The following is a 23,219-nucleotide window of genomic DNA, read 5'->3' on the forward strand; positions in this document are numbered from 1 at the left end:
GAGTTTTGGCGATCTCTACTGGTCAGAGGGCGGTATTGCATCCAAATTAATATCACGGTGATGCGTCGGTAAAGAGGTTAGGCTTCAAAGTAGGCTTTTAAACTAGAGTTAAGTTTTGAAAGTAGAGTTTTAAACTATTATAAGTATACAATAAAAGTCACTCACAATCTTTTGAAGTGTACCTGGTTACTCGGTAAGACTTGTCCTCGTGTGGGTTGCTGATCACATGATGCTCACGTGATCGCAGCAGTTTGTCCTCCAGTCCACTCATTGTCACGCACTCACTCACAAAACGCAGAGGACACCATGGACGCACTGTAAGTTTCCATTTTATTTCGAGTTTATTCACGCTCTTATAATATAGAAATATAAAAATTTGCGGTTGTGACGTCACTTTAAGTATTGTACATTACACGTTGTTTTGAAGTGTTTTTGGTACGGAGACGTGACCTACATCCTGTTCGCCGCTAGCTAATCCAGCAAGTTGACTACTGTAAATATCAAGGAAGTGCATATTCTTTGATTTTGATCCCAAATAGCCCGCAATATTTAAAAAAAATATATATCATAATGTTATTATATTAAATATACAATTTTACAAGGGGAGTCCTTGGTCCACGACAAGGTGAAGGTTTCATTTCCAGAGAGTAGTCTTTCTGTCACTATGCGAACGCTGTAGTAAAGGCGCAATTACAGTAAATATTTGTATGAAAAGCACGTCTAGGTCCCAAATGTCAGATAATAATAAGAACTGTGATTGCAGCTGTAGTCTCAGCGGCGTCCTCTTTTTACGAACAAGTTCCTTTCGCACACCAATGTCAGTTGTGTTAAGTCGAAACGCGTTGTATTAAGAACTCCATTTCCTCTATATGTAAAGCGCCTCGTGATAACTTCTGTTCAAAGTGACAATTTACTGGTAAAACTAAAATATGAAACAATCTAATGACAAGCAAGGGGCTACAGTACCCACATTGCGGAGCCAACCTACTGTAACGTGGCAGTAACAGTAACTATTTTATTTATATTTCTTATCTCTCCCATTAGGTTGACTGTGCTCATACCATTGTTGTTCTGCCCATTGGTGTGGAGTGGATACCTGGAATATGACCAAAATGTCCTGTGAGTGATTTATTTTTCCAATCATAACATCAACTTTTTTTTGTTGCCCGTTGTCCAAAACATATTTTGACATTTGAGCTCTCACAACATTTTTATAGAAAATATTGGTGTATATAATGCCCTCCAAATGTTTATAACAGCCTACAATAATCATTTAAATACAAAATTATATATCACAAACTATGTTTCCAAAACACTCTACGAGCATTTGAAACTCATTTTACTGCATTATTCATGAACCAGACTGGAATGTACTGGAATTGTTTCCATCTTTTGGAGTTGACTGTAATTGTTCCCATCTTTTGTTGCCTTCAGGCTGCCCGAGGACTGGACTCGTGTTGGTCGGCTCATGCCAACCGAAGAACTAGAGCTGACCTTTGCACTCACTCAGCAAAATGTTGATGTGCTGGAGGAAAGGCTCAAACTGACGTCTGACCCCGACTCGCCTCAATACGGTAGGACAACAAAGCTAAAAAAAAATTTGGCGTACTTGCCCTGATAAAAACGACAACAATATTTGTCCAGCGACCAGCAGTATTTACTGTGCGAATCACTTCCTCATAGCAAAGTTCCAAAACAGTTTTCACTTGTGAAGATAGGGAGAATCTCACTTTGCTATTTCAATTCTTCTTTCCGTAAGTACAGTATGGTGAGCTGGGGGGCCTATTCATAGCTGACTTTGGCTGAAAGGCAAGGTACACCCTGGACTCGTTGACGTAATTCTTCCTCCTCAGGTAAATATCTCCAACTGGAGGAGGTGGCCTCCCTCGTGCGACCATCCGACGCGTCTCGAAAGGCGGTGCGCGACTGGCTGCGCAGTCATGGTGTCACAAACTGCTTGACGGTTCGCACTCAGGACTTCTTACAGTGCACCTTGACTGCAGAGTAAGGATACTTATTTTTTTTTTTTTTTTTAAAGAAAGTCTTTCCTATATCCTCTTGCTGACACAAAGGCACTGATGATCCAAGACATACAAAAAAAACGGATGATTAGGTTTCGGCTCCCTTTAATTGTAAAATGTAATTCCGTACACACGGTCGATGAACTAACATTTGCTAGCACAGTAGTAAAGTCATAATTAAAGTCAATATTCGGGATGCACTGAAACCACTTAATGAAGATTACAGATTTAAACGACACGAGAGAACGCAGAATGGATCTTTGACGTCTATAGCCACCAAATGCTTGTGTTCTGGGCTTGCGCTTCAAGGGCTGCAGAGGTTCTGCTCCCAGGCGGCAGATTCCAGCGCTACGTCAGAGACGGTCACTCCATCGTGAGGTCCTCAGCTCCCTACTCTGTTCCCGATGATGTCGCGCAACACCTCGATTTTGGTCAGCCTCATTTGTTTACATCTAAAATGGCCGCCTACTATCATGTGTCGTTGAAGCTGGATTTTGATCTTTTTTTTATTTTTTATGACAGTTGGAGGGCTTCACCGCGTCCCCCCCAGGGAACACAAGCCTAGCATGGCCTCGTCCAACTCGTTTCACTTGGGTGTGACTCCTGCTGTTTTAAGGGCCCGTTACAATATGACTGCAACTGATGTGGGATCAGCTCAGAACAACAGCCAGGCTGTAGCTCAGGTGCGACCCATGCTATGAAAATCGCCTTATATACAGCATATCGCATACTCCACAGCAACATTAAGGAAGAATGTTTGATAGACCTTTTGTATTGAATATCATTCAATTGTTCAGGATTACCTAATGACGCGTCCAAGTAGGTTCATATACGTTTTGGCACAAGCGGTTTGTTTCTGTTGTAGTTTTTGGAGCAGTATTATAGCCCTGCGGACCTGGCGGAGTTCATGAGCCTTTATGGCAGCAGCTTCCAGCATCTGTCCAAGGTGGACCGCGTGGTGGGGACGCAGGGCACTGGAAAGGCCGGGATCGAGGCCAGTCTGGACGTGGAGTACATCATGAGCACGGGGGCCAACATCCCCACGTGGGTCTTCACTAATCCAGGTCTGTAATCAAAATATTTTCGTTTTAATTTTTTATTTTTTTATAAATAACTGTTGTTTTTTTAACACCGTTACGATAACTGATATTTTCAAACCGATAGCGAGTGATAACCAATAGCTTTCCTTTTGCATACAACACGCTATATATTTTTTAAAATATATAAATATGTTTCTATATATGCTAGTGATAGACCCATATGATTTTCTCGAGGCTGATACGGATTCATTTGCAGTAAAAGAGAAAATATTAGTGTCAAAAAAAAAAAATGCCATTAAGCATGTTTAATAAAACGTTTAAATTTATTAACACTTTGAATGTTTTTAATTTGAATTTTAAACATATATGGAATAGACATTTTTGTTTAAAAATTATAACAAATGCATGCAAATGTAGCTAATTTGGGGTTTTCGTCAGGGTTCATAAAACGTTTCAAAAGATCTTCGCAGACAGTGAAAAGTTGTCTGGACATGTTCAAAATTTCTTTCCAACAAGTTAAAACTGTGAACATCTTACATATCCGGATGACAACTCAAAATTCCCAACGTTCGAGTTCAGCCCTCCAATTCACACACGTGATCGTCCTGGTGCTGTTCCAGGTCGTCACGAGTCCCAGGAGCCGTTCCTCCAGTGGGTGGTCCTGCTCAGCAACATGTCTGACCTGCCTTGGGTGCACACCATCAGCTACGGGGACGACGAGGACAGTCTGTCCACTGCCTATATGCGACGCATCAACATCGAATTCATGAAGGCCGGCGTCAGGGGCCTCTCCTTACTTTTTGCTTCCGGTCAGTAATAGGAAGGAAGATTAGCCACATTTGTTTATTTGTGCAAAGGACGTTTTGAGAGCTTTACATCACAAATGGACTTTCAGCAAACTATGGATTATGCATGTCATGTTAACTTCAAATCACTTGTTGTGGACTTTTTGTAGATGTTTTTTCCCGGTATATCCGGCAAAAGTTAAGTTGTTTAAAAAAAAATCAGACAAATCTTGCGTTCAGGTGATAGCGGGGCCGGCTGCTGGCACATGCCTAAACAACTCAACTCATTTAGGCCAAGTTTTCCTGCCTCAAGGTAACCCTACAACCAAACTCTGAACACTCACAAAATGTATATATATATATATATATATATATATTTTTTTAAAATCTCGTTTCCAGCCCTTATGTGACCACAGTCGGCGGAACCTCATTCAAGAATCCTTACAAGGTGACTTACGAAGTAACAGATTACATCAGCGGAGGAGGCTTCAGTAACGTCTTCAAGATGCCCGACTACCAGGTAGGAATGCGGCGTCAACTTTGTTGTTACAATCGGGCCAAGCACAACAAAAAAACATCACGTTGAAGCATTGAAATAAATGTGCTTTCATCCGCACAGGCCAGCGCCGTGGCCGGCTACCTGAAGAGCGTAGCGGCGACCCTCCCTCCAAAATCGTACTTCAACGCCAGCGGGAGGGCTTATCCTGACATGGCGGCATTGTCGGATAATTACTGGGTGGTCATCAACAGAGTGCCCATGCCTTTCGTTTCTGGAACATCGGTAAAATTGTTCAGATTGATCATTTGTTCACAAAAACCTATAAGTGCGTTCTATTTTAAATATTACAATGCTCCCAAAGACGTATATTTACATTTTTTAATGCTAAGCATACAGAAGGCTTTGATGCAGCCTCTGAACTGAAGAGAATGCTTGAAGCAATGGTAGTTATTACAAAAACGGCCAGCAGGTGGTAGCAGAGTATAAGAGATCAACCAGGGCCATGTTGCAAAACGCTCATTTACCCACAGTTTTAAACAGATTTGTGAATAATGATGAAACTTAGCTATATTCGAATGCTAATTACTGCAAAACAAAAACTGATAGAAATATACTTTTTTTCCCTGATGAAAAAGAGACTCTTAATCTTTCTTTTGGTAGGTTCCATGTTTTTATAGCAATAGAACACAATATTCTGTGGGCCTTGCAAAAATCTGTCAAAATCCAGTAAAAAAAAAAAAACAACGGAGTAAAAGGGGTTGCTTCAGTGAAAATGTCGGAGTGAATGAGTTAATTGGTCTGAAAATTATGCAAAATAAATCTAAATCCAGTAAAACAGTCGGGAGCGAAGGGGGTTGCTTCAGTGAAAATGGCTGTGAGCGACTGAGTTAATCGTAGTAGGGGTTCTCAAACTTTTTGGGTTCAATAAATGTATTTCAAGGACCCCTCACTATCCTCAATCCAAATAAATGTTATGACCACGTGTACCCCGAAATGCCATTCGGAGTTTTTAAGGAAAAAAAGTTCAGGTTGGGGTCTCAAGGACCACTTCTGCAAAATAAGTTGAATTTGACAGCCCTGACCGTAACCGTATCAAACAACAGAGTAAGTAGAAAGTAGACATTTCTGTCGACAACGTACTCAATATTTGTGCATGTCGTTCCAGGCGTCAACCCCGGTGGTGGGTGGGATGCTTTCCCTGATCAATGACAAACGTCTGATGAAGGGCCTTCCCGTCCTGGGCTTCCTCAACCCTCGCCTCTACAAGCTCAAGGGACAGGCTCTCTTTGATGTCAGTCAATATTCCACTCCTCCAAGCTCTGTAATTCTAAAATTGTTAATGCATCGAAGGTTGATTTTTGGTCACCGTTTAAACGTTTACGCTGGCAGTTAAGCTAACGTCAAATGTAATTTAGTGAGTATAAAATCCACGTCTGAAACATTTATCAGCATTTTGTGCGCTGTTGTGTCAACAGGTAACTGAAGGTTGTCACCTGGGCTGCTTTGATGAGCAAGTACAGGGTCAAGGATTCTGTGCTGCACCGTCGTGGGACCCGGTGACAGGCTGGGGAACGCCAAACTACCCTGCACTTCTGGATGCTCTTATAACTCAGTAACGTCAGTCAAGACTCTACTCTTGAGGACAGGTACCAAACACACACATTGTGGTTGGTTGTCCACGCGGTGAGGTTTTATTCCGTTTTTATAAGATTATATTGACTCACTCAGGTCTGCAGGGAGTTTTTTTTTAAATGGGGTTGGTATTTAATTGTTTAATTTTCATTTGTCAATCAAAAGTAAAAAAAAAAAATCACTGATTATTTTATATTACAATCAACAAATTGTTTTCATTTTTAGACTCTGAAAAAAATGCAAACAATGTAAAAAAAATAAAATTACAGGGATTTAGTCTGTTAATGCTTTACTCATTTGACCTACATTAGTTTGTTTTTTTTAAAGGGGGGGGGGGGGGGTAATTACTAGAATAACTAGGGATGCACAATTACAGCCAAAATGATCAGCACAATTATTTTGATCAATATTGTAATCATGATTATTAATCACAATTATTCATCATGTTGGGAAAAACATCTGAATTTTTACTGCACTATTTTAACAGTTTTTAGTGCAAAATGCACGTTTTAAAGGAACGGGTTATCATTTATGAATAAATGCTAATATATTTTTTTTTACCCAACAATCTGAAAATTGCACCAAGGGCTAACTGAATAAATGTGCTATTTTCTTTAACATCACTTGGCCTGAATTTGAAACAAGTGAAGGCAAAGGAAGCTGATCCCTTTCAAACTCGCCATGATTTAATCGTCACAGATCGATGCAGCCGTAATGCGAAGTGTACCTAAAAAGCTTTCGTTATGCTTACATCATTACTGTACTAGTTGAAAGGTATTTGTTCCACATAAGGGATGCTAATTTGTTTACCACATTTTTGCATAGTATTACGATAGAATCACATTTTTTTTTGATTTTTTTACATGTTTGCATGCAGATTGTAGTAAAAATCCCTGTCCTGTTATGGCTGGATTTTAAGTTGGTTGACAGCCATAAACCAAGAAAATGCACTGTAATATTTCAAAAAAATATATATATTTTTTTATAGTACCAATCCCAAATCTTAAAATCAAATGTCTTGTCGTGTGATGTCATAGATTTGGTTGAGTTTGTGCCAAAAGCTTGCAGTGCCGAAGGAAATGCAAATGAAACAGCTGCTGTGCAGTCGTTTTTGTTCATTGCTGTACCTAATAAAACGGTATTTGTTGCTGACTCGAGTCGTTTTCCAACTACATGCGATTGTGTAAAAGTGAAATGACATTGTTAATGGAAACAAAACATTTTAATCAATGCTCTCAATGGATAATCACGATTATCTACAACATGACTGATATTGCATTGTAAATCCCGCTTTCAAACACTCTCATAAGGAAACGGAAAAACTGAATAAGATCAACAGCGCGCCGCAGCACTAATGTCAATCAGTGTACAATATGCACACTTAAGAGGAGTACAAAATTGTAAAAGGTTTCGCTGCAAATGTTTGACTTTCAATGTAAAACATTTCATCTGACAGTTCAGGTATAAATAGAGAATCAAGTAGAAAGAGTTCAATTTGAGTCGGAAGGCCTCGAGCGTCAGTGTTACCGTCTCCGCGCGCACATGGACAAAGTCTGTTGAAGAATGTTACAAATCTTATGCCGTAAGCAAGATGGCCGCACGGGACATCGATTGCCTTGCCAAGGAGACGCCGCGCGTCATCCGGCGTACGCTCGCGTCAACGTGGATCCCTTCACGGATTGTTCTTTGCTTTGGCGTGCGTGAGGATGTGAGACTTGAGGTTGGTGGACTGGGCAAATTTCTTGTTGCAGCCGTCAAAGGGGCACACGTACGGGCGGTCCCCTGTGTGGATACGCACGTGTGTGCGCAAGTTAAAGTCCAGGGAGAACCTCTTGCCGCAGCCCTCAAATGTGCACTGGAAATGGGAAATGCAACAATATTTACAGCCCCGCTGAATAGAGTCAAATGCATAGTCAGACCTTTTTTTTAGGGATTATTTGTGGTAGCGGAGGATTATTGCAATATTTTAGGGGGGGGGGGTATATTAAATGTTACAATAAAGCAGTGTATTTTCAAGAAAAAATAAGTCACAATCTTAACAAGAACAAAGGTCCATTTCGTCGAGATATAACTTTTGTGATCTTATGAGAATAGTAATTTTTCCAAGATAAAATCATATGTGATTTGAAGTCAGTTTAATGAGGGAAGAATGTCATTTTAACAAGTGTATAAAAAATAAAAAAAAACTATTCGACATTGCACCTTTTGCTCTGGAAAAGATGTCGAGACTGCTTGCTTTTGGGGGCGGGGAACACCCCCCCCCCCCTCTTAACTCATTCACTGCCATTGACAGCTATAGCTGTCAAAAATTAATTTGACATATTTCTTCTATTAGTTTCACATTTTTTTCCACTTTTGTTAAACAAGGTATGAAAACCTAAGAATTTTTTTATTGTGCATTAAGAACAGATAAAATGTGATTAATCGTGTGTTAACTATTGAAGTCATGCAATGTCCGACACCCCGATTTTTTTTATATTGTATTTTTTGTTTAATTACTTCATTATTTAAACTCAAGATTAAACAAAAAAATTATATCTGTTCTATATGTACAATGCATTTTTTTCTAGGTTTTCATACTCCTAACAAAAAAGGTGAAACTAATAGAAATTATTCAAATGAATTTTTGACGTCTAAAGCTGTCAATGGCAGTGAATGAGTTAAACTATAGGACTTTGCCATGTAATAATTCACCTTTATTCATGCAGGAGAGATGTATTTTTCAATGGCACAAAGTTTAAGTAGGGAGAAGTAATTGTTAAAAAATAAAAAAGTTTTAGTATCTGTGGAGGTATGTGAAAAAAAATAAAGTTATAGCGACCGTTCAAAAATGAAAAGGCCCACACCTGGAAAGGTTTCTCTCCCGTGTGTACAAGCTGATGTCTTTTCAGTTTGGAGCTCTCCACGAAGGCTTTGCCACACTCGGCGCAGACGTGCACGCGAGGTCCGTGAGTGTGCAAGTGTTTCCTCATTGCAGAATTGTCCCTGAACATCTTGCTGCAGCCCTGAAGGCAAAAGAAAGTATGTAACCTACCAGATTCCACCATTTGTATTATAACGTGCTTCTTTTTGTACTTTCACGTGCAATTTGGGCATCTACGCATATCTATGTTTCCTTTTTATGGGGGGGGGGGGGTAGATTTAAGTTGACGTGTGTACACGATCACGTTTTTGGAGACAAATGACACGACAAATGGGTCACTACTCACTTTGTGTGGACAAGCGATCGTCCGGGGCGCGTCGTCTTCTTTCACTTTCTTTGGCTTCATTCTGGAAATATTTAAAAAAAATGATTGAAGTGTGCATAATTCTTTCCGTTTATTCTGAATGAGCGTATACATACCTCGCAAACTCGGCCAGCTGTTTGGGGTCGGAGAGGTCGATGCCCGGGATGCCCCCTGGAGGCAGCTTCTTCCCCGTCATGTACTCTGAATAGTCAGGAGGAGAGTTTTCACCCGAGATTTGCTCTTCATGGTCAATGTCCTTCTTGTCATCTAAATCACATAGTCGGAATTCAATAAATGCCGACAGAGACAAGTGGACCCGATAACGTAAAGTGAAAAGTTGTATTGTGTTCTCATCAGATGGAGAGAGAGAAAAAAAATACCCCGATTGAAATCGCTTTAGTTATGTGGATATGTAGCTATATTTGTATGCATTTTGGTTTTCACCTACGGCGGCTTGTGAAGATTGCACTTGAGTGTGGAATTTCAGGCGGAAGCTCAAATGCACTAACTTTTACAAGTGAACTCAATTTGTCCCTTGAGTGTTTCAGTACTTTTTTGCACAACTTGCTTTTAAATAACGAAATTCACAGCAAATGTACATCACGGAGGAAAACTGAACACAACGCAATGCCAAGTCAATCGCGCTTGATCAGCCTGGTCAGTGAAGAAGAAACTGGAGTTGTGCAAATGAAATGGACAACAGGTGGAAAGGAGAGCCAATTAGCAAGACAACACTTTAAAGCAGGGTTCTCCAATTCTAGTCCTCCGGGGCTGGAGTCCTGCAGGTTTTAGATGTTTCCGCCCACTAGCACACCTGATTCATATAATAAGCTCAACAGCATGCCTGATAACGTTCCTGATCTTTATTATCAGGTGTGTTGGTAGGCGGAAACATTCAAAACCTGCAGGACTCCGGCCCTCGGGGACCAGAATTGGGAAACCCTGCTAAAAAATAAAAAATTCTGCGGGTAGTGATTATACTTTCCTCATCCTAATCTTTTCCTATTGATTTTTTCGGGGTCACTTTTGCCAATTCTCTCACCATAGAGGCATTATGAGTCGGTGACAACCTGAAGCAACTTAATTTACACAAAAAGGTTCTGTGATTGCGTTGCAGTCTTGCAACATTGTCTGCGTGAGAATAACTGGAATGGAATACATTTAATTTTGACTTCTTACTGACTCTTAATAAACAATTTTACCATTTTGTGAAGTGGACAGGTGCTGCTGCACTTCTTAATCAAACCGGTTTGTCACATAATTAAAAAAAAAAAAGAGGGATCAAACACCTGTGAATATTGCAGTTCAGCTACTTGTCACACATGTTGTGCAAAAAGTACTCAAATATTGAACAAGTGCATTCAAAGATCAGATACGGTTAATTAAGTTCACCTGCAAAAGTAATAGTTGTGCATTTTACGTTTGTCCTGAAATGTAAAGCACACCACTTGAGTTCGTACGTAAGAGGACTGCTGAACGTTTGTCACGATAAGACTCCCGCTTTCGGAAATCAAAAACGCGATAAACTGAAGAAAAACGTTCGTTTCGACGTTGACGTTTGTCATAAGGAGGTAACTTCTATAATCTAGCGGCGGTTGACGTAAGAAACAGTAACGGTAAAACCCGAGGGTCCTTGAAGGCACCGCCTCCGCCGTTGTGAAGTGCGCCATAGAGGCCTAGCTAGCCGATACATAAGCGTAGCAGCACTCGCCGCCATATTTATGGGCCAAATAAACGCCATTTTTTCGGGCCGCCATACTTTCTCGACCGGGGAAATATGGCGGCGCCCATCGGCACAGAAAACATGGCTTCCCATAAAAACAAAAACACTCCAATTGAAGTTCAAGCGGTGATTTCAAACCGTAAAATTGACGTTAACGTTTGTCGAAAGGCAAGGCCTCGGTGCAGGCCTCGTAACGACGACACACACGCAGGGAGAACAAAGCCATGACAGGATTTCACTTTAAACTTACCCGAAGCCCACATAGTAACGGAGAACTCCCCTTCCAACGTCTTTATCTGCACTTGCTTCTGTTCCCATTTCCTGCCCATGTCTGCGCCGCTTAGATAGCTCCTTTTGCCCAATTTCTTTCCACTTCCAGCCCTCTTCATCCGGCCCGTTGCCGAGCTTCTCCCCGCGACTGTGACCAGAGTGTGTTCGATGTAGTCCTCCTCCACGGCGGGCATCGGGATGAGGATTTGGTCTTGGTAGCCTTCATCCGCATGCAGTTCAGAGTCGTCCTCGCCCACGACCTCCTCCCGGGTTTGCACCAGAATCACTTCTTGGTGCGGGAGCATCGAGTGCGGGTCGTCCGTGTCAAGCGTTTGTAAAGCGAGCATGGGCTGCTCCTCGCAGTCATCCCCGACAACAGTTGTTTCGATGGTCTCCACTTCGATTTCGTGGAGCTCCACGATTTCGGCAGGCATTTCCGAGCCATCCGCCTGAATGTACAGGGTGTCCCCCGAAGCCATGACTTTATATTCCGTTCTTTTACCCCCTCCACCTTCGAATGCTTTATTTAGTCTACCGTGGCTTCTCTTCTGTTTGTACTCGCCTTCCTCCTCCCTCTTCGACAACTCAGCAACAACGTGTACTCTCGTCGCCACTCTGCTCCACACATAGCAAGTCTCGCGTGATTTGGATCATATACATCCCATCAAAGGGCTGGAACAAAAATGTTGATAGTGTACACCATAAAAAAAATTTTTTTTGACTGTTGCAAGACAATTTATCTTATGCAATTTTCAGCATTTTGGAACTAATTCTTAATTTAATAGTTATGATGTGTTTGTGCTATATGTCGGATATAAAATGAAAACTATGTTCTTACATTATTTATTATTTTTTTCCCCAGACTTGCACGAAAGAGGCTTCCAAAAACGTAAAGCGACATAATGGAGCAATTACCACTCAAAAATGAAAAACTTTTTTTTTTATCTTTACAAACTACCTTACTCCCCCAATTGAAGTAAAGTGGAAATATCACTTCCCAAAACACAATGCTAGAAATTGTATTTGTTGCCTTTGCTGTTGTATGTTGCCTTTTTTCTCTCCAATGCAATTATTTTGTTTTTCTTCTTCACCAATCGAGGAACACTCCCTAAATATAATATACCAACAAACTCTTATATTATATTATGTTTATTCTCTAAGCACCCATAAAAATGGGCTAGCATTTGGAAAAACAAACAAAAGTCAACTATTTACAAGGTCATATGCGCTGCCTCCCCATCGCTGCAATATGGTGTGGTGGAGATGCGGTAAATGGTGAGACGCACAAAAATGGACTTATTTACAAGCCAGCAAGAAGCTTCTGCCTTTCAAACCTTTGATACAAGAAGCACCATACTTCCCAGTCCCGCCCTTAAAAGTAGTTGGTGAATTTCTACCCCTTGTGGGTCACCGGTCACCACAGCACAATATTACGGAGTGCTATTTCCTTTATAGAAAAACATTATTATTATTATTTTTTTCGAGGCACATGTTTACGCCCTTAAACGAGCGTAAGGTTACAGGCACATTTGAGCGGGTGCGGCGGCAGCGCATAACGAGGGAGAGGAGAGGAAGGTGGAGAGGGCTGACACACCTGCCGCATTACGGCGTGGCGTGCTACCTGTTCGAGTGGGCGTGGCCTTGAGGTGGGGGCAGGTGCGGGTTGTGGGGAGTCCTTCACTTCCACGACGAGTTGGAGCGGTGCCGGGCCAGCCACTCCACTCCACTACTTGACTCCACTCCGTTCCATTCACTCGGCCGGTGAGAGGACGTCATGGACAAGACAGGTGGAAGAGGCGACTTCGAATGGGTTTATAACGACCAGCCGCACACGGCGAGGAGGAAAGAGATACTGGGTGAGTGAGACAAACACGGTCAATGAGGACGTTTTTGAATGTGTTATTTTTTTTGGTAAGTTTGTAACAAGTGCTCCGATCCGGTTAAACCAGTTTTGACCCAACCAGTCATCTGTTTAATAAACGCAGAGAAAGTGAACGCCACCAGGGATAACTGAAGTCGCTCTTTACCATTGAGCCGAGGCACATATTTGACATTCGTAAAACCGCTAACTTTCTAGGCCCCTGGGGCACCAGAATAGGAACACGAAAAATGCTAATTGACACTTCCTGAACATCCGGGCATTTCTGATATTTTGCTGAAAACAAACTTTCTATTTATATTGATTTTGCCTGTGACAAGCATACAAACCAGGTTGTGATAGTAGTCAGTATTTCATCACATTTTGAAATCTGACTAATCCTCACAAATTAAATTACAAGAATCCAAAATCCAATGCTTTTCAATGAGCGAAGCGCTTCCTTTCACCGAGTGAATGCTGTATTCGAGGAAGGTGGGAAGTCAGATTGATCCCACAAGTTTGAGGCAAATTTAAATAAGGAAAATGGCTGATTACAATAAATAGTTTTTCTGGTTAACGCAGTCGATTATTTACTTCAAATAACTAATTTGTCGGTGATGTCATCCTTTTCCCCCGTGATTTAGCAACTCCAAGTTCAAAGGGGCGCCCCGTGCACAATTTCGAATGCAGCATTGGACCGCCATTTTGTGACGGAAGCTTGGAATTGTCAATAGGAGAAATTTGCAACTTGGCTAACGACATATACACATTTTTTGTAAACAAATTCAAAGCAATATTGTTAGCCTAGTACCGTAAAATTGCCCAATTCATTTTTGAAGTTTTTCACAAAACACACAAAAATTCAACAAACAAGGCTCCAGTGACCTCGTTTCGACCTTTGTGGCTTACCTACAATGATGTGGATGCCTTAGATTCGACAGACAGACAGACAGACAGACAGACAGACAGACAGACAGACATAATAACTAACCCCCCAGAATTTTTCAGCAAGCATATTGCTACTTTTATTGATACTGTATTGTGAACAACACTTGCCAGGTGTCCGTTTACGCTCCCAAAACTCCCACAGGAGCTTGACCCGCCCGTTCACCCGAGTTGCACAATGGTACCGCGATAATGCCTCGGGGCTGGCTTGGTAACAAGGCACACACTCGCTATTCTTTCCCCCGACGTCTGCTCTTGACAAACACATGCGCACGTACAAACACAATATAGTGCGTGAGAAGATGGCTTATTTGGCAGTCAAATGAACACGGGTCACAAGAGTGTCCACATTGTCAAATGTGCTGACTCGGAGTGTGAACCGCAGCTGTGTTTGTTAATGCAACAGGCATGTCATTTATTTTAATCAAGACCAAATTTTTTATTATTTTTTTGGTTGACTTCTAGGGGTGTTGGAAAAAATCGACTTGGCAATATATCGGCATATTACAGCGCACAATTCTCAAATCGATTCGATATGCTGGCCGAATCAATTTTTAAACATCCATTTTTTATGGGAATATTCAACAAAACGTCTTACTTAGGGTTAGGATTCACACATTAAGCATGGGAGAATGTTATATTAATAGAACATTAAGCCTTAATATTTAATTTCAGTGCTGTTCAAACATGAAACAGACTGCATACTAAATTTTCAGATACATAAATACATTTTCATACAAATCTTAAAATGTACATGTACAAGTTTACTTATTAGTATTTTCTAAATTTTAGTTTAAAAAAAATCGCAATAATTAATTTATAGATTCGTATCGGGATTAATCGTGATACGAATCAAATTGCCAGGTACTAGGCAATTTGCACCCCTATTGACTTCTAAGGGCTGTTTTTTCCCCCGCATTGTATGACCTTAGGGGCCAGAAAAACATCAACGGCGTCCTTTTGTATTCTTGTTTTCGCAGCGTTTCCACAGGTGTGAAACGACACAATAGGTTGCTTGACACCTCTAATCCATTAAATATTAAAGGGCCTTATTTTTGAATTATCCTCTGCCCCGTGGAGCCAAAAACATGGAAGGTTGTTTTGGAAGTGAGGTCACTTCCATTTTCTGTTATCATGCGGCGACCGTGATGAATAACGCAGCGTGATTAATTTCACTTCAATAATGCGTGATTATTGGATGAATCCGGAGGCCGACTCGCGATACACACCGCAGACGAGCTAAGATCGTCGAAGTCGACATTTTTATGATGTCTGGTTATTCATTTAACTTCATGCCCTATATAAGTGGGATATAAAGCAATAAAAATGTGACATTAAGCAACACGGCTGTATAACAAAACAAACAAACAAGCCCATTTGTGGCGATATCACATCATTGGCATTGCTTCAAAATAAATACAGTACATTCTTAGGCGTGTGTTATAGTATGAATTTATTGAATTTGCCATTCCTTCAAATTATTAATACTTGGAGAGAGTGCAATTGGGTTAAATATTAACATTGTCAAGAAGGATCGGTCAAGTCAAAGGCAGATAGGCGAGGGGACATGTTGCAGAAATGTCATTAAATCACATTACATGTCAGATCTTTTAACTCAGGTTATTGTGCTGCCATTCTTTAAAAAAAAAAAAAAAAATTAAACATTCAAGCCATCTGGTCAGTTTGAAATTAGAGGTCGATTTGCCAGAGGATTCCTTTTTCAAAAGGATTTTTTTGATCCCACATTTATGCTGACATAAATGAACAACTGAAATAAAAAAAAAAACCCACTCCTTTCTGAAGTTTTTACCTTAATATATATTCTAGGGAAAAAAAGTCACAAAATCTCAGACTGAACCCTTTTAAATGCGTTATTGACTTTCCAATCAAAGCAGACTGGCTTAAACCCAAGCCTGCTTCTCCAATGTTTGTTGATACGGTCCCTGAGCAAAGCAACACCTTTGCCAATTAAAAAAATGAAATAAAATCCTCCCATGAGAAGAAAGCCTCCTCAGAGCATTCTCCATTTTGTTTCTTGGTCTTAACATTCATGCTGTCGAGATTTGTATGTTATTTTCTTTGCTGATTTCCACGTTTTGGATGGTGATATCGCTGTTGCCTACAAAAAGGCTGCAAATTGATAGTTATTTATTATTATTATTATTATTATTATGTACATTTGCACTTTTTAGCTGTAAAAGTAGTTCACGCGAGGGCTTTAGTTTGACTTCTCCATTCAACGATCATTTCTGTGTTCCCCACAGCCAAGTACCCAGAGATCAAGTCCCTGATGGGTCCAGACCCCCACCTGAAGTGGGTGGTGTCGGCCATGGTCCTGTCCCAGCTCCTGGCCTGCTACCTGGTGCGAGATCTCCCGTGGAAGTGGATCTTATTCTGGGCCTACGCCTTTGGCGGCTGCGTCAACCACTCGTTGACGTTGGCCATCCACGACATTTCGCACAACGTGGCCTTTGGCAACAAGCTGGCCAAGTGGAACCGCTGGTTCGCCATGTGGGCCAACCTGCCCATCGGCGTGCCCTACTCGGCCTCCTTCAAGAAGTACCACATCGACCACCACCGCTACCTGGGCGGGGACAGGCTGGACGTGGACATTCCCACGGAATTCGAGGGCTGGTTCTTCTGCACTCCCACCAGGAAGTTGGTGTGGCTCTTCCTGCAGCCGTTCTTCTACGCGCTGCGCCCTCTGCTGGTCAACCCGAAACCCGTTTGCAAGCTGGAGATTCAGAACTTTGTGGTTCAGCTGGCGGCGGATGCCGTCATCTACTATCTGTGGGGGCTCAAGCCGGTGGTTTACCTCATCGCCGGGTCCATCTTGTGTATGGGACTGCACCCCATTTCGGGACATTTCATAGCCGAGCATTACGTGTTCATGAAGGGACACGAGACGTACTCGTACTATGGATCGCTCAACTTGATCACCTTCAATGTTGGCTATCACATGGAGCACCATGACTTTCCCAGCATACCTGGCAGTAAGCTACCTCAGGTAAGACCTTTTTTTTGTATTCGTCGCATCAGCAACGTGACAAGAGGCTGCCATCTTTGTGTCATTTTGGTGGATGTTTTTTTTTTTTACCTGAAACCTGTCAGCCAATCGGAGAACGAGTAAAAGATGAAACGAAAGGGTCGAAAAGAACGTCGAGAAATAATAAGGTTGGAGTCAAAGTATACAGCAATTTCTGGACTACAAGGCGCACCTGACTATAAGCCGCGCTAGCTAAATTTGGGGAATTCTACACATGTAAGCCGCAGGTGTTTTTAATGTTCCCGCTACTTTTCCATAATGAGGGTGCAAATTGTCTCGCTCTCATTCTGTCTCTCCTACTGTATTTGGGCTTGCTTCCTTTATAGTGCGCCCCCTTGTGATCTGATAAATAAGCCGCACCTTTGTATTAGCCTGCAGGGTTGAATGCAAGTGAAAAAAGTAGCGGCTTGTAGTCCAGAAATTACTGTAATTTAAAGGTGTTTGGGGGTCAGGTGATCTCATACAAAAACATTCCCTAAAAAGGCTTCTTTTTTTTCCATTTTTTTTCAAACACAAAAAAAACTTCAATCATTTCTGGAACCCATTGTCCTATTTTCAAAATTCTTGCTGCGTTGTGTATGGGTTGAAATATGTGCCACCAGAAACTGACTTTGAATCTTTTAATATTTGAGTTTGTATTGTTTAATTCGAACCATTGCATTGAAAAACTGAATTGTACAATTTCAATTGATTCATTTGGAACTGAAGTCCAATAATCTTGAAAAGTTATTTATTTTTCTCTTAAACTGTAACGTACAGTCCATTCAAAGCAAATTCAGTTCTGTAAATTCATACTACTTTAGGAATAGCAATCGATTTCAGATAAACAGAGCGCCTCTTTGTCCAGTCAGCACCTTCATATTTGAGCACGTGACACAGGCACGGCAGAAAAAAAGTTACATCTTCATTAGCTCTTAACCTAAAAAAAACGCTTTATGCGGTATAATTGAAAATGTTATTTTCATATAGGAAAAGACAATGTGTTTGTTGTTAGCAACGAAGCCCGAAGTCTTGATTTCCTCCTCTAACCTTCCCGTCATGCCCGCATTGGACTCCATGCCCAAGCGATTACTGACACCTAGTGGTAGAAATGGTACACAGCACATATCGATAGGGGCTCATCTCAAGTCTCAATTATATACACAGGACTTCAAAATAAAAGTTAATCCTCTGTTTATTCGACCTATGTTCCAAACCAATCAATTCAAATTGTATAATTCAGATTCCGTTTTGTGTTGAGTCCATGCGTGTCGTCAAAAACCATACGACCACGCTGTTGGACGTTGTGGGTTTGATTATGTGATTGGTGCTGGGGTTTAGGTACATGGCCTGCCTTGGGTTAAACCACACCAAACGGTGTTTGTCAGAAGAAACATCACACCGGGTAACTGATTAACCAATTGCCACTTGAGTGAGTCTGCAACACACAAAGGCTGTGGGCCGAATGTCAAGAACTCGCTTCCACAATGGAATTAATTGTCTGTCACGAAACCTGTTGGACCACAGACACTATCTGACTTTTCTGCTGAACAATGACCAAAGTCATGCATGGAACAAAATGTGAGAAGAACTGAACTCAACCAACAACCTCAGTTGTTCTCAGTTGAATGTATTTAAAATGCGCACACGCCACATAGAATGTAAAGAGCTTTTGTCCCCAAAGCTGAAAAAAAGAAAGGCAAACTAATGTCTCCACTTAAAACCTCGGTGTGGTCCTAACTATGTCGTTTGCATCTCCAGGTGAAGCAGATCGCGGCCGAGTATTACGACTCCCTGCCTCAGCATACGTCATGGATGCAGGTGCTGTGGGACTTTGTGTTCGACGACAGCATCGGCCCGTACGCCCGAATCAAGCGCGAGTACAAGTTGAGCAAGCAGCAGTAGAGCAGACGTCCCAGGAAGGGCCACAACCGCCACGCCAATGTGAATTTCACGGGTTAACGTACCGCAGTTCAGGCGATGTTGACTCTCAATGCTGGATCATCTCCTCTTTAGTCCGTAGTAGTCAAACATGTAAAGAGAAAAAAAAAAAAAACGTAAACATTTCCTTCTTTTGTAGGGCAATTCCCACGTGTTCCTGTCACAAAATCAAAATGGCCTGCCTCGCCATTTGAGACTACATTTAATAGTATTCAATGGTGAACGTTATTATCATGTTCCCATTATTGCTGTTGTGTGGTTCCTTTTGCTGCCTCTCAAGTCATTCAGGCCTTTTGCTTTCAGAGACCATTTCATGTTTGGGGAAAAATTAGGCGCCAGGGCACTTTTGAGTGGCAGAAAGCAGTTAGTTAGGCTACTTGAAATGAAATGTTACAACAACAACAACAAAACTAAACTAATCCAGCAGAAACAACATTTGTGGATACATCGACATTTTATCACAAATATGTATAAAATGTTTCCTTGGGCTGTCTTGAAGTAATACAAAACAATGGTTAGCCTATTAGCTAACGCCAGCTTGCTTTCCATTTCAGCGTAAAAGAAGAGCACGTGTGTCCTATTAACCCAAGCAATAAAACATCAATTAGCCAGACACATTAAGTGCGTCTCAAGTTTCGCTGCGTGTATTTTGAATCAATTTACCAATTTAAATGTGAAGTACAGCCAGCGTTCTGTCTCCCTTTTCACATAACGTCCTTTTTAAAACGCGGGCGGGCCATATTTAAATGAAAGGTTTGTTTACTGGCGGCGTCTTGAGTCTTTGGTGATGATGCGTTCAAGGACACCGTAGAAAAACGTGCACTGAACCTCAAGCTCTTGGATAAAACAACGCATTAGTGTCATATTATTATTATTATTATTATTATTGTTTTACAGGCTAATCAATGTTATTTTTTTCCCATGACAACTCTGAACTGTACTTACCTAATTTTGATGTTCAGACTGGAGTGGTTTTAATTGAAAGCATGGTAAGAGCGAGATGCCGAGTTCGGAGTCCGTAAACGTTTCATATGATGGCTGAGGTGTTAGTGCAAATGGTTGTGCTGGCGAGCAAAACACTTTGGCTTAGGCAATTGCGGGCCTGCGTGTACTATAACCTCATTGTCTTCTTTTTTGTTTACCTACTTAGATGTTTCTATTTAACTGTAAAAAAAATAAAATAAATAAAAATCTTTATACGAAGATGTTGATCAAAACACACATTGTCTTTGGTCTTTGTTTCTAAAAAAAAAAAAAAAAGTCCATAAAATCCATCTTGAGGGTTAGCTAACAGGTGAATCATGTCGCTTCTTTGAACTGTTTGGTTGAATGCATTTTCACATCCAGCTTTTTATTTATTCATTTAATGAGAACGTCGCTGAGAGCAGACAATGCAAGTGCAACAATCCAAACTCCTGCAAAGACACTTTGAGTTACCATCACATTGACCGGCCATTCCATTTGTGCACATTCTTCTGAGCTAACTTTACTTTGCATATTGGCAGAGAAACACCCTTCCGTCTTTTTTGTTTTTTTAATTCTACACCTCCCCTCTTTGCTACTATTATCAGCATCATCTCGTACACAGAGAAAGGGATTCATCATGGACACAAACCACGGTTATAAATGCACCACCTGTTTTTTTTTTCTTCTTCTTCTTCTCCATTCTCCATAACCAAATAAATGAATTGAGTAGGGGGTTCATGCATAAGTGGGAGGGCCACAAACATAGGAGGGTTTGGAAAACTACCACATTGTTAGGTCATTGACTTTTTTTTTTTTTTATAAACACCACTGAACGCTTACCAGGTGTTGGGATATTGAACCTTTCAGGGGGGAAGGGGTGCTATAAACCAGGATCCACCTCCCAAAAAAAGTCTCAAGAAGACATGGCTGGAAATAAAGAGGAAGTCTGCCATTTTGGTTGGAAGTGGCCATTTTAGGATCACTTTGGGCTCTTTCCACGGCACCTTCAAAGTCAAACTTGGCCGCCGGATTTTGTCCCACTGCCAACGAGTTTGCGCCAAGCATACAAGACGTTGACCAATTTATTTATTTAACAGCGCTCAGTGGTGTGGCCTTGGTGGTGCAGGTGTATTTTCAGTGGCTACTTGTCCGCGGGAAGAAAAGGTCGGACGCACAACACCGGTACGAATATGGCAATCAAAACTTCAACTTTGTGCTTATTTGAAACAAATCGTCTGGGATCAAATGAACAGAGAAGGATTATAAAAGGCTGACGCCGATGGTGTGCAAGTTCCCCGTTTGTCCTTCTGTAATACTCGTCAACAACATCAGCACGGATTTTTAAATAATACAACAGTACAAACTTAGAAAACCAAAAATATTTTCCTTTTGAGACGGAACCGAAGAAAACGTGGCAACACTGGGCAGTCCGAGACGAGAGGCGCACGCAACAACCACAACACGGAACTCGGCACGACGCTTCGTCTTCATCATTTCCTCTCCTTGAGTTCGTCTCGCTCTCTTCTGTCCGCTTCGCTGTCCGGCAGACTCAAATGTTGGCGCAACATCTCTGCGACGCAACTTCACAGAAACGTTGAGAGAACATTCTGGGGGTTCTCCTAGCGGGTCCCGCCTGCATCCATCCGACGTCCTGGTCCTCGTCGTCTTTCTCCAGCTCCTCCTGCTCTCCTCCCGAACGTCGCTCAGCTGAGATTAGGATGTGCTGATTCGACCTATTTCTTGTCTGATGGCTGACATGAAAAGAATGGGAAAGTTATTTTATGTAGCTTATGTCACCACTTACAGTAAGTCATGGAAAAGTCAAGTAGGAGCAATATTTCCCAATCACTGTGCCGTGTCAGGCGTGTCGCAAAAAAATGTTCTCCTTTTATACAAATGACTTTATCTCGAGCCTTAACAGTTACATCATTCTGGTCTTTTGGCCGGCTTGGACTCTCTGATGGCCTCATCATGATAGCCAAAGACCAGCAAAAATCCGCAGAAGCGCTAAAACTGATCTGAGAGTGCGACGGCGTGACAATCATTGACAGATGTCGTTTCGAGACAAATGCACAAAAGCTCCATATCTCGCCTTGCTTGCGCCGCGGCAAGACAACGATGTAACCCGCTAGCTCAAAGCAGCTTACCATGAATGATTTCATCTTTCACTTTATGCAGCTCGCGTACAACTTCGTCCAAAATCTCCTACGAGAAAAACAAATTCAGAGTTAATTCAAGCAAAAGAGTGGCTATACAGTGGACTCCCCCCACTTTTGTTTATTTTTTATTTTTTTTGCTTAAATAATGATTTCAATAGTGTGCATAAAACCAAAATAATTGTGATTGTACCTAAATAAATATATATATATATATATATTAAAAAAAATAAGTATTGTACTTCAAATGTATATACAAATGAACCGTGCTTCAAAAATATATAGGACTATATTTAAAAATAATAATAATAATTCAGTGATTCTTTTCTGTACCACTAGAGGGAGCCCACATCCCATTAAGTACCACACTAGAGCGCTTCAAATAACAAAAGTGCCACGTAGAAGCATAAAACGCACCTGTTTCATCCTGTCAAATTCGCTGTCTGATTCACTAGTGCTGCCAATGGGTCTCACTCTACAACACGAAGAGAGAAGAAAAGAAGAAGAAAAAAATCAGCTCTTCCATGTTATCGACAGGATAAACAATTTTCCGTTCCCACCGTGACACCAGTGAGGACTTCTCTGCAGAGTTGGATCTCTCCCATGGCTTCTTCACAGCATCTAACGAGTAGCAAAGCGGGAGTTACAATTTTGTGGCACTTTTTTTTTCCCGCGTGATTTTTTTCCATTTAAAGTTGCATTTTGTAACAATTTTCCCCAAGATGTCTTTACAATAGCTTTTTGATTTGACTATCTATGACTGAAACATTTTTAATGAGTAAGCTAACACATTAGCTGTTCATAATGGGAACTTCTGCAAGCCTTTGGCCAATAGTTTTCATACAGGATTTGGGTTCGAATTTCCCGAATTTCTGTTAGTGAATGTGACGTCGTCATGTGCATTGTGTATGTGAAGGGAAAATACGGTTTCATTTTTTGGCCACTTGTGGCAGTAGAGATTCAAAATTCAATTTTCTTCGTTTGGTAGCGTCAATGGTAAATTTGGAACAAAACTTTGGACTTTTCCCTGTCAAGGGTGTAAGAAATTGCTTTTCACAGTAAAAAGCAAAAAAGAAAATAGCTAGTAGAGCTTTAGCATGACGAGTATAGAAATAACTTGAATCTGACAAG

The 23,219-nt window shown here is 41.2% G+C and overlaps 4 protein-coding genes across 8 annotated transcripts in view; 2 read left to right on the forward strand and 2 right to left on the reverse strand.

Annotated features, from left to right (window-relative positions):
- Positions 1–223: 223 nt before the first annotated feature.
- Positions 224–7,129, forward strand: tpp1 (tripeptidyl peptidase I). The gene is made up of 13 exons (XM_086095550.1): positions 224–317; positions 1,045–1,119; positions 1,435–1,574; positions 1,854–2,004; positions 2,331–2,452; positions 2,544–2,704; positions 2,887–3,085; positions 3,682–3,870; positions 4,087–4,159; positions 4,246–4,366; positions 4,466–4,627; positions 5,511–5,636; positions 5,821–7,129. Exons 1-13 carry the CDS (start codon positions 307–309, stop codon positions 5,959–5,961), a joined length of 1,671 nt encoding a protein of 556 aa, XP_085951676.1. The 5' UTR covers positions 224–306; the 3' UTR covers positions 5,962–7,129.
- Positions 7,130–7,144: 15 nt separating this feature from the next.
- Positions 7,145–11,830, reverse strand: yy1a (YY1 transcription factor a). Of its 2 annotated transcripts, none has more exons than XM_086095552.1 (5): positions 11,178–11,830; positions 9,321–9,405; positions 9,187–9,247; positions 8,824–8,982; positions 7,145–7,832 (listed from the first exon to the last, which is right to left on the reverse strand). In XM_086095552.1, exons 1-5 carry the CDS (start codon positions 11,674–11,676, stop codon positions 7,650–7,652), a joined length of 987 nt encoding a protein of 328 aa, XP_085951678.1. In that variant the 5' UTR covers positions 11,677–11,830; the 3' UTR covers positions 7,145–7,649. The 2 variants fall into 2 exon arrangements, with proteins under 2 accessions (XP_085951678.1, XP_085951677.1); XM_086095551.1 differs by having other exon boundaries at positions 7,153–7,832; positions 9,321–9,471; positions 11,178–11,828.
- Positions 11,831–11,871: 41 nt separating this feature from the next.
- Positions 11,872–20,187, forward strand: degs2 (delta(4)-desaturase, sphingolipid 2). The gene is made up of 3 exons (XM_086095553.1): positions 11,872–13,053; positions 16,265–17,007; positions 18,787–20,187. Exons 1-3 carry the CDS (start codon positions 12,972–12,974, stop codon positions 18,928–18,930), a joined length of 969 nt encoding a protein of 322 aa, XP_085951679.1. The 5' UTR covers positions 11,872–12,971; the 3' UTR covers positions 18,931–20,187.
- Positions 20,188–20,286: 99 nt separating this feature from the next.
- evla (Enah/Vasp-like a) overlaps positions 20,287–23,219 on the reverse strand; it is a 31,275-nt gene continuing 28,342 nt past the window's right edge. For all 4 annotated transcript variants that reach the window (XM_086095547.1, XM_086095546.1, XM_086095548.1 and 1 more), the window contains 4 exons: positions 22,649–22,709; positions 22,506–22,563; positions 22,080–22,137; positions 20,287–21,683 (listed from right to left, as the gene is read on the reverse strand). In XM_086095547.1, coding sequence (XP_085951673.1) covers positions 21,646–21,683; positions 22,080–22,137; positions 22,506–22,563; positions 22,649–22,709 — 215 coding nt within the window. In that variant the 3' untranslated portion in view covers positions 20,287–21,645. The remainder of the gene's footprint in view (positions 21,684–22,079; positions 22,138–22,505; positions 22,564–22,648; positions 22,710–23,219) is intronic.

This window comes from Leptonotus elevatus, chromosome 14 (assembly GCF_054856555.1).
Source record: "Leptonotus elevatus isolate MCC_2025b chromosome 14, RoL_Lele_1.0, whole genome shotgun sequence".
Classification (NCBI taxonomy): Eukaryota; Metazoa; Chordata; class Actinopteri; order Syngnathiformes; family Syngnathidae; genus Leptonotus; species Leptonotus elevatus.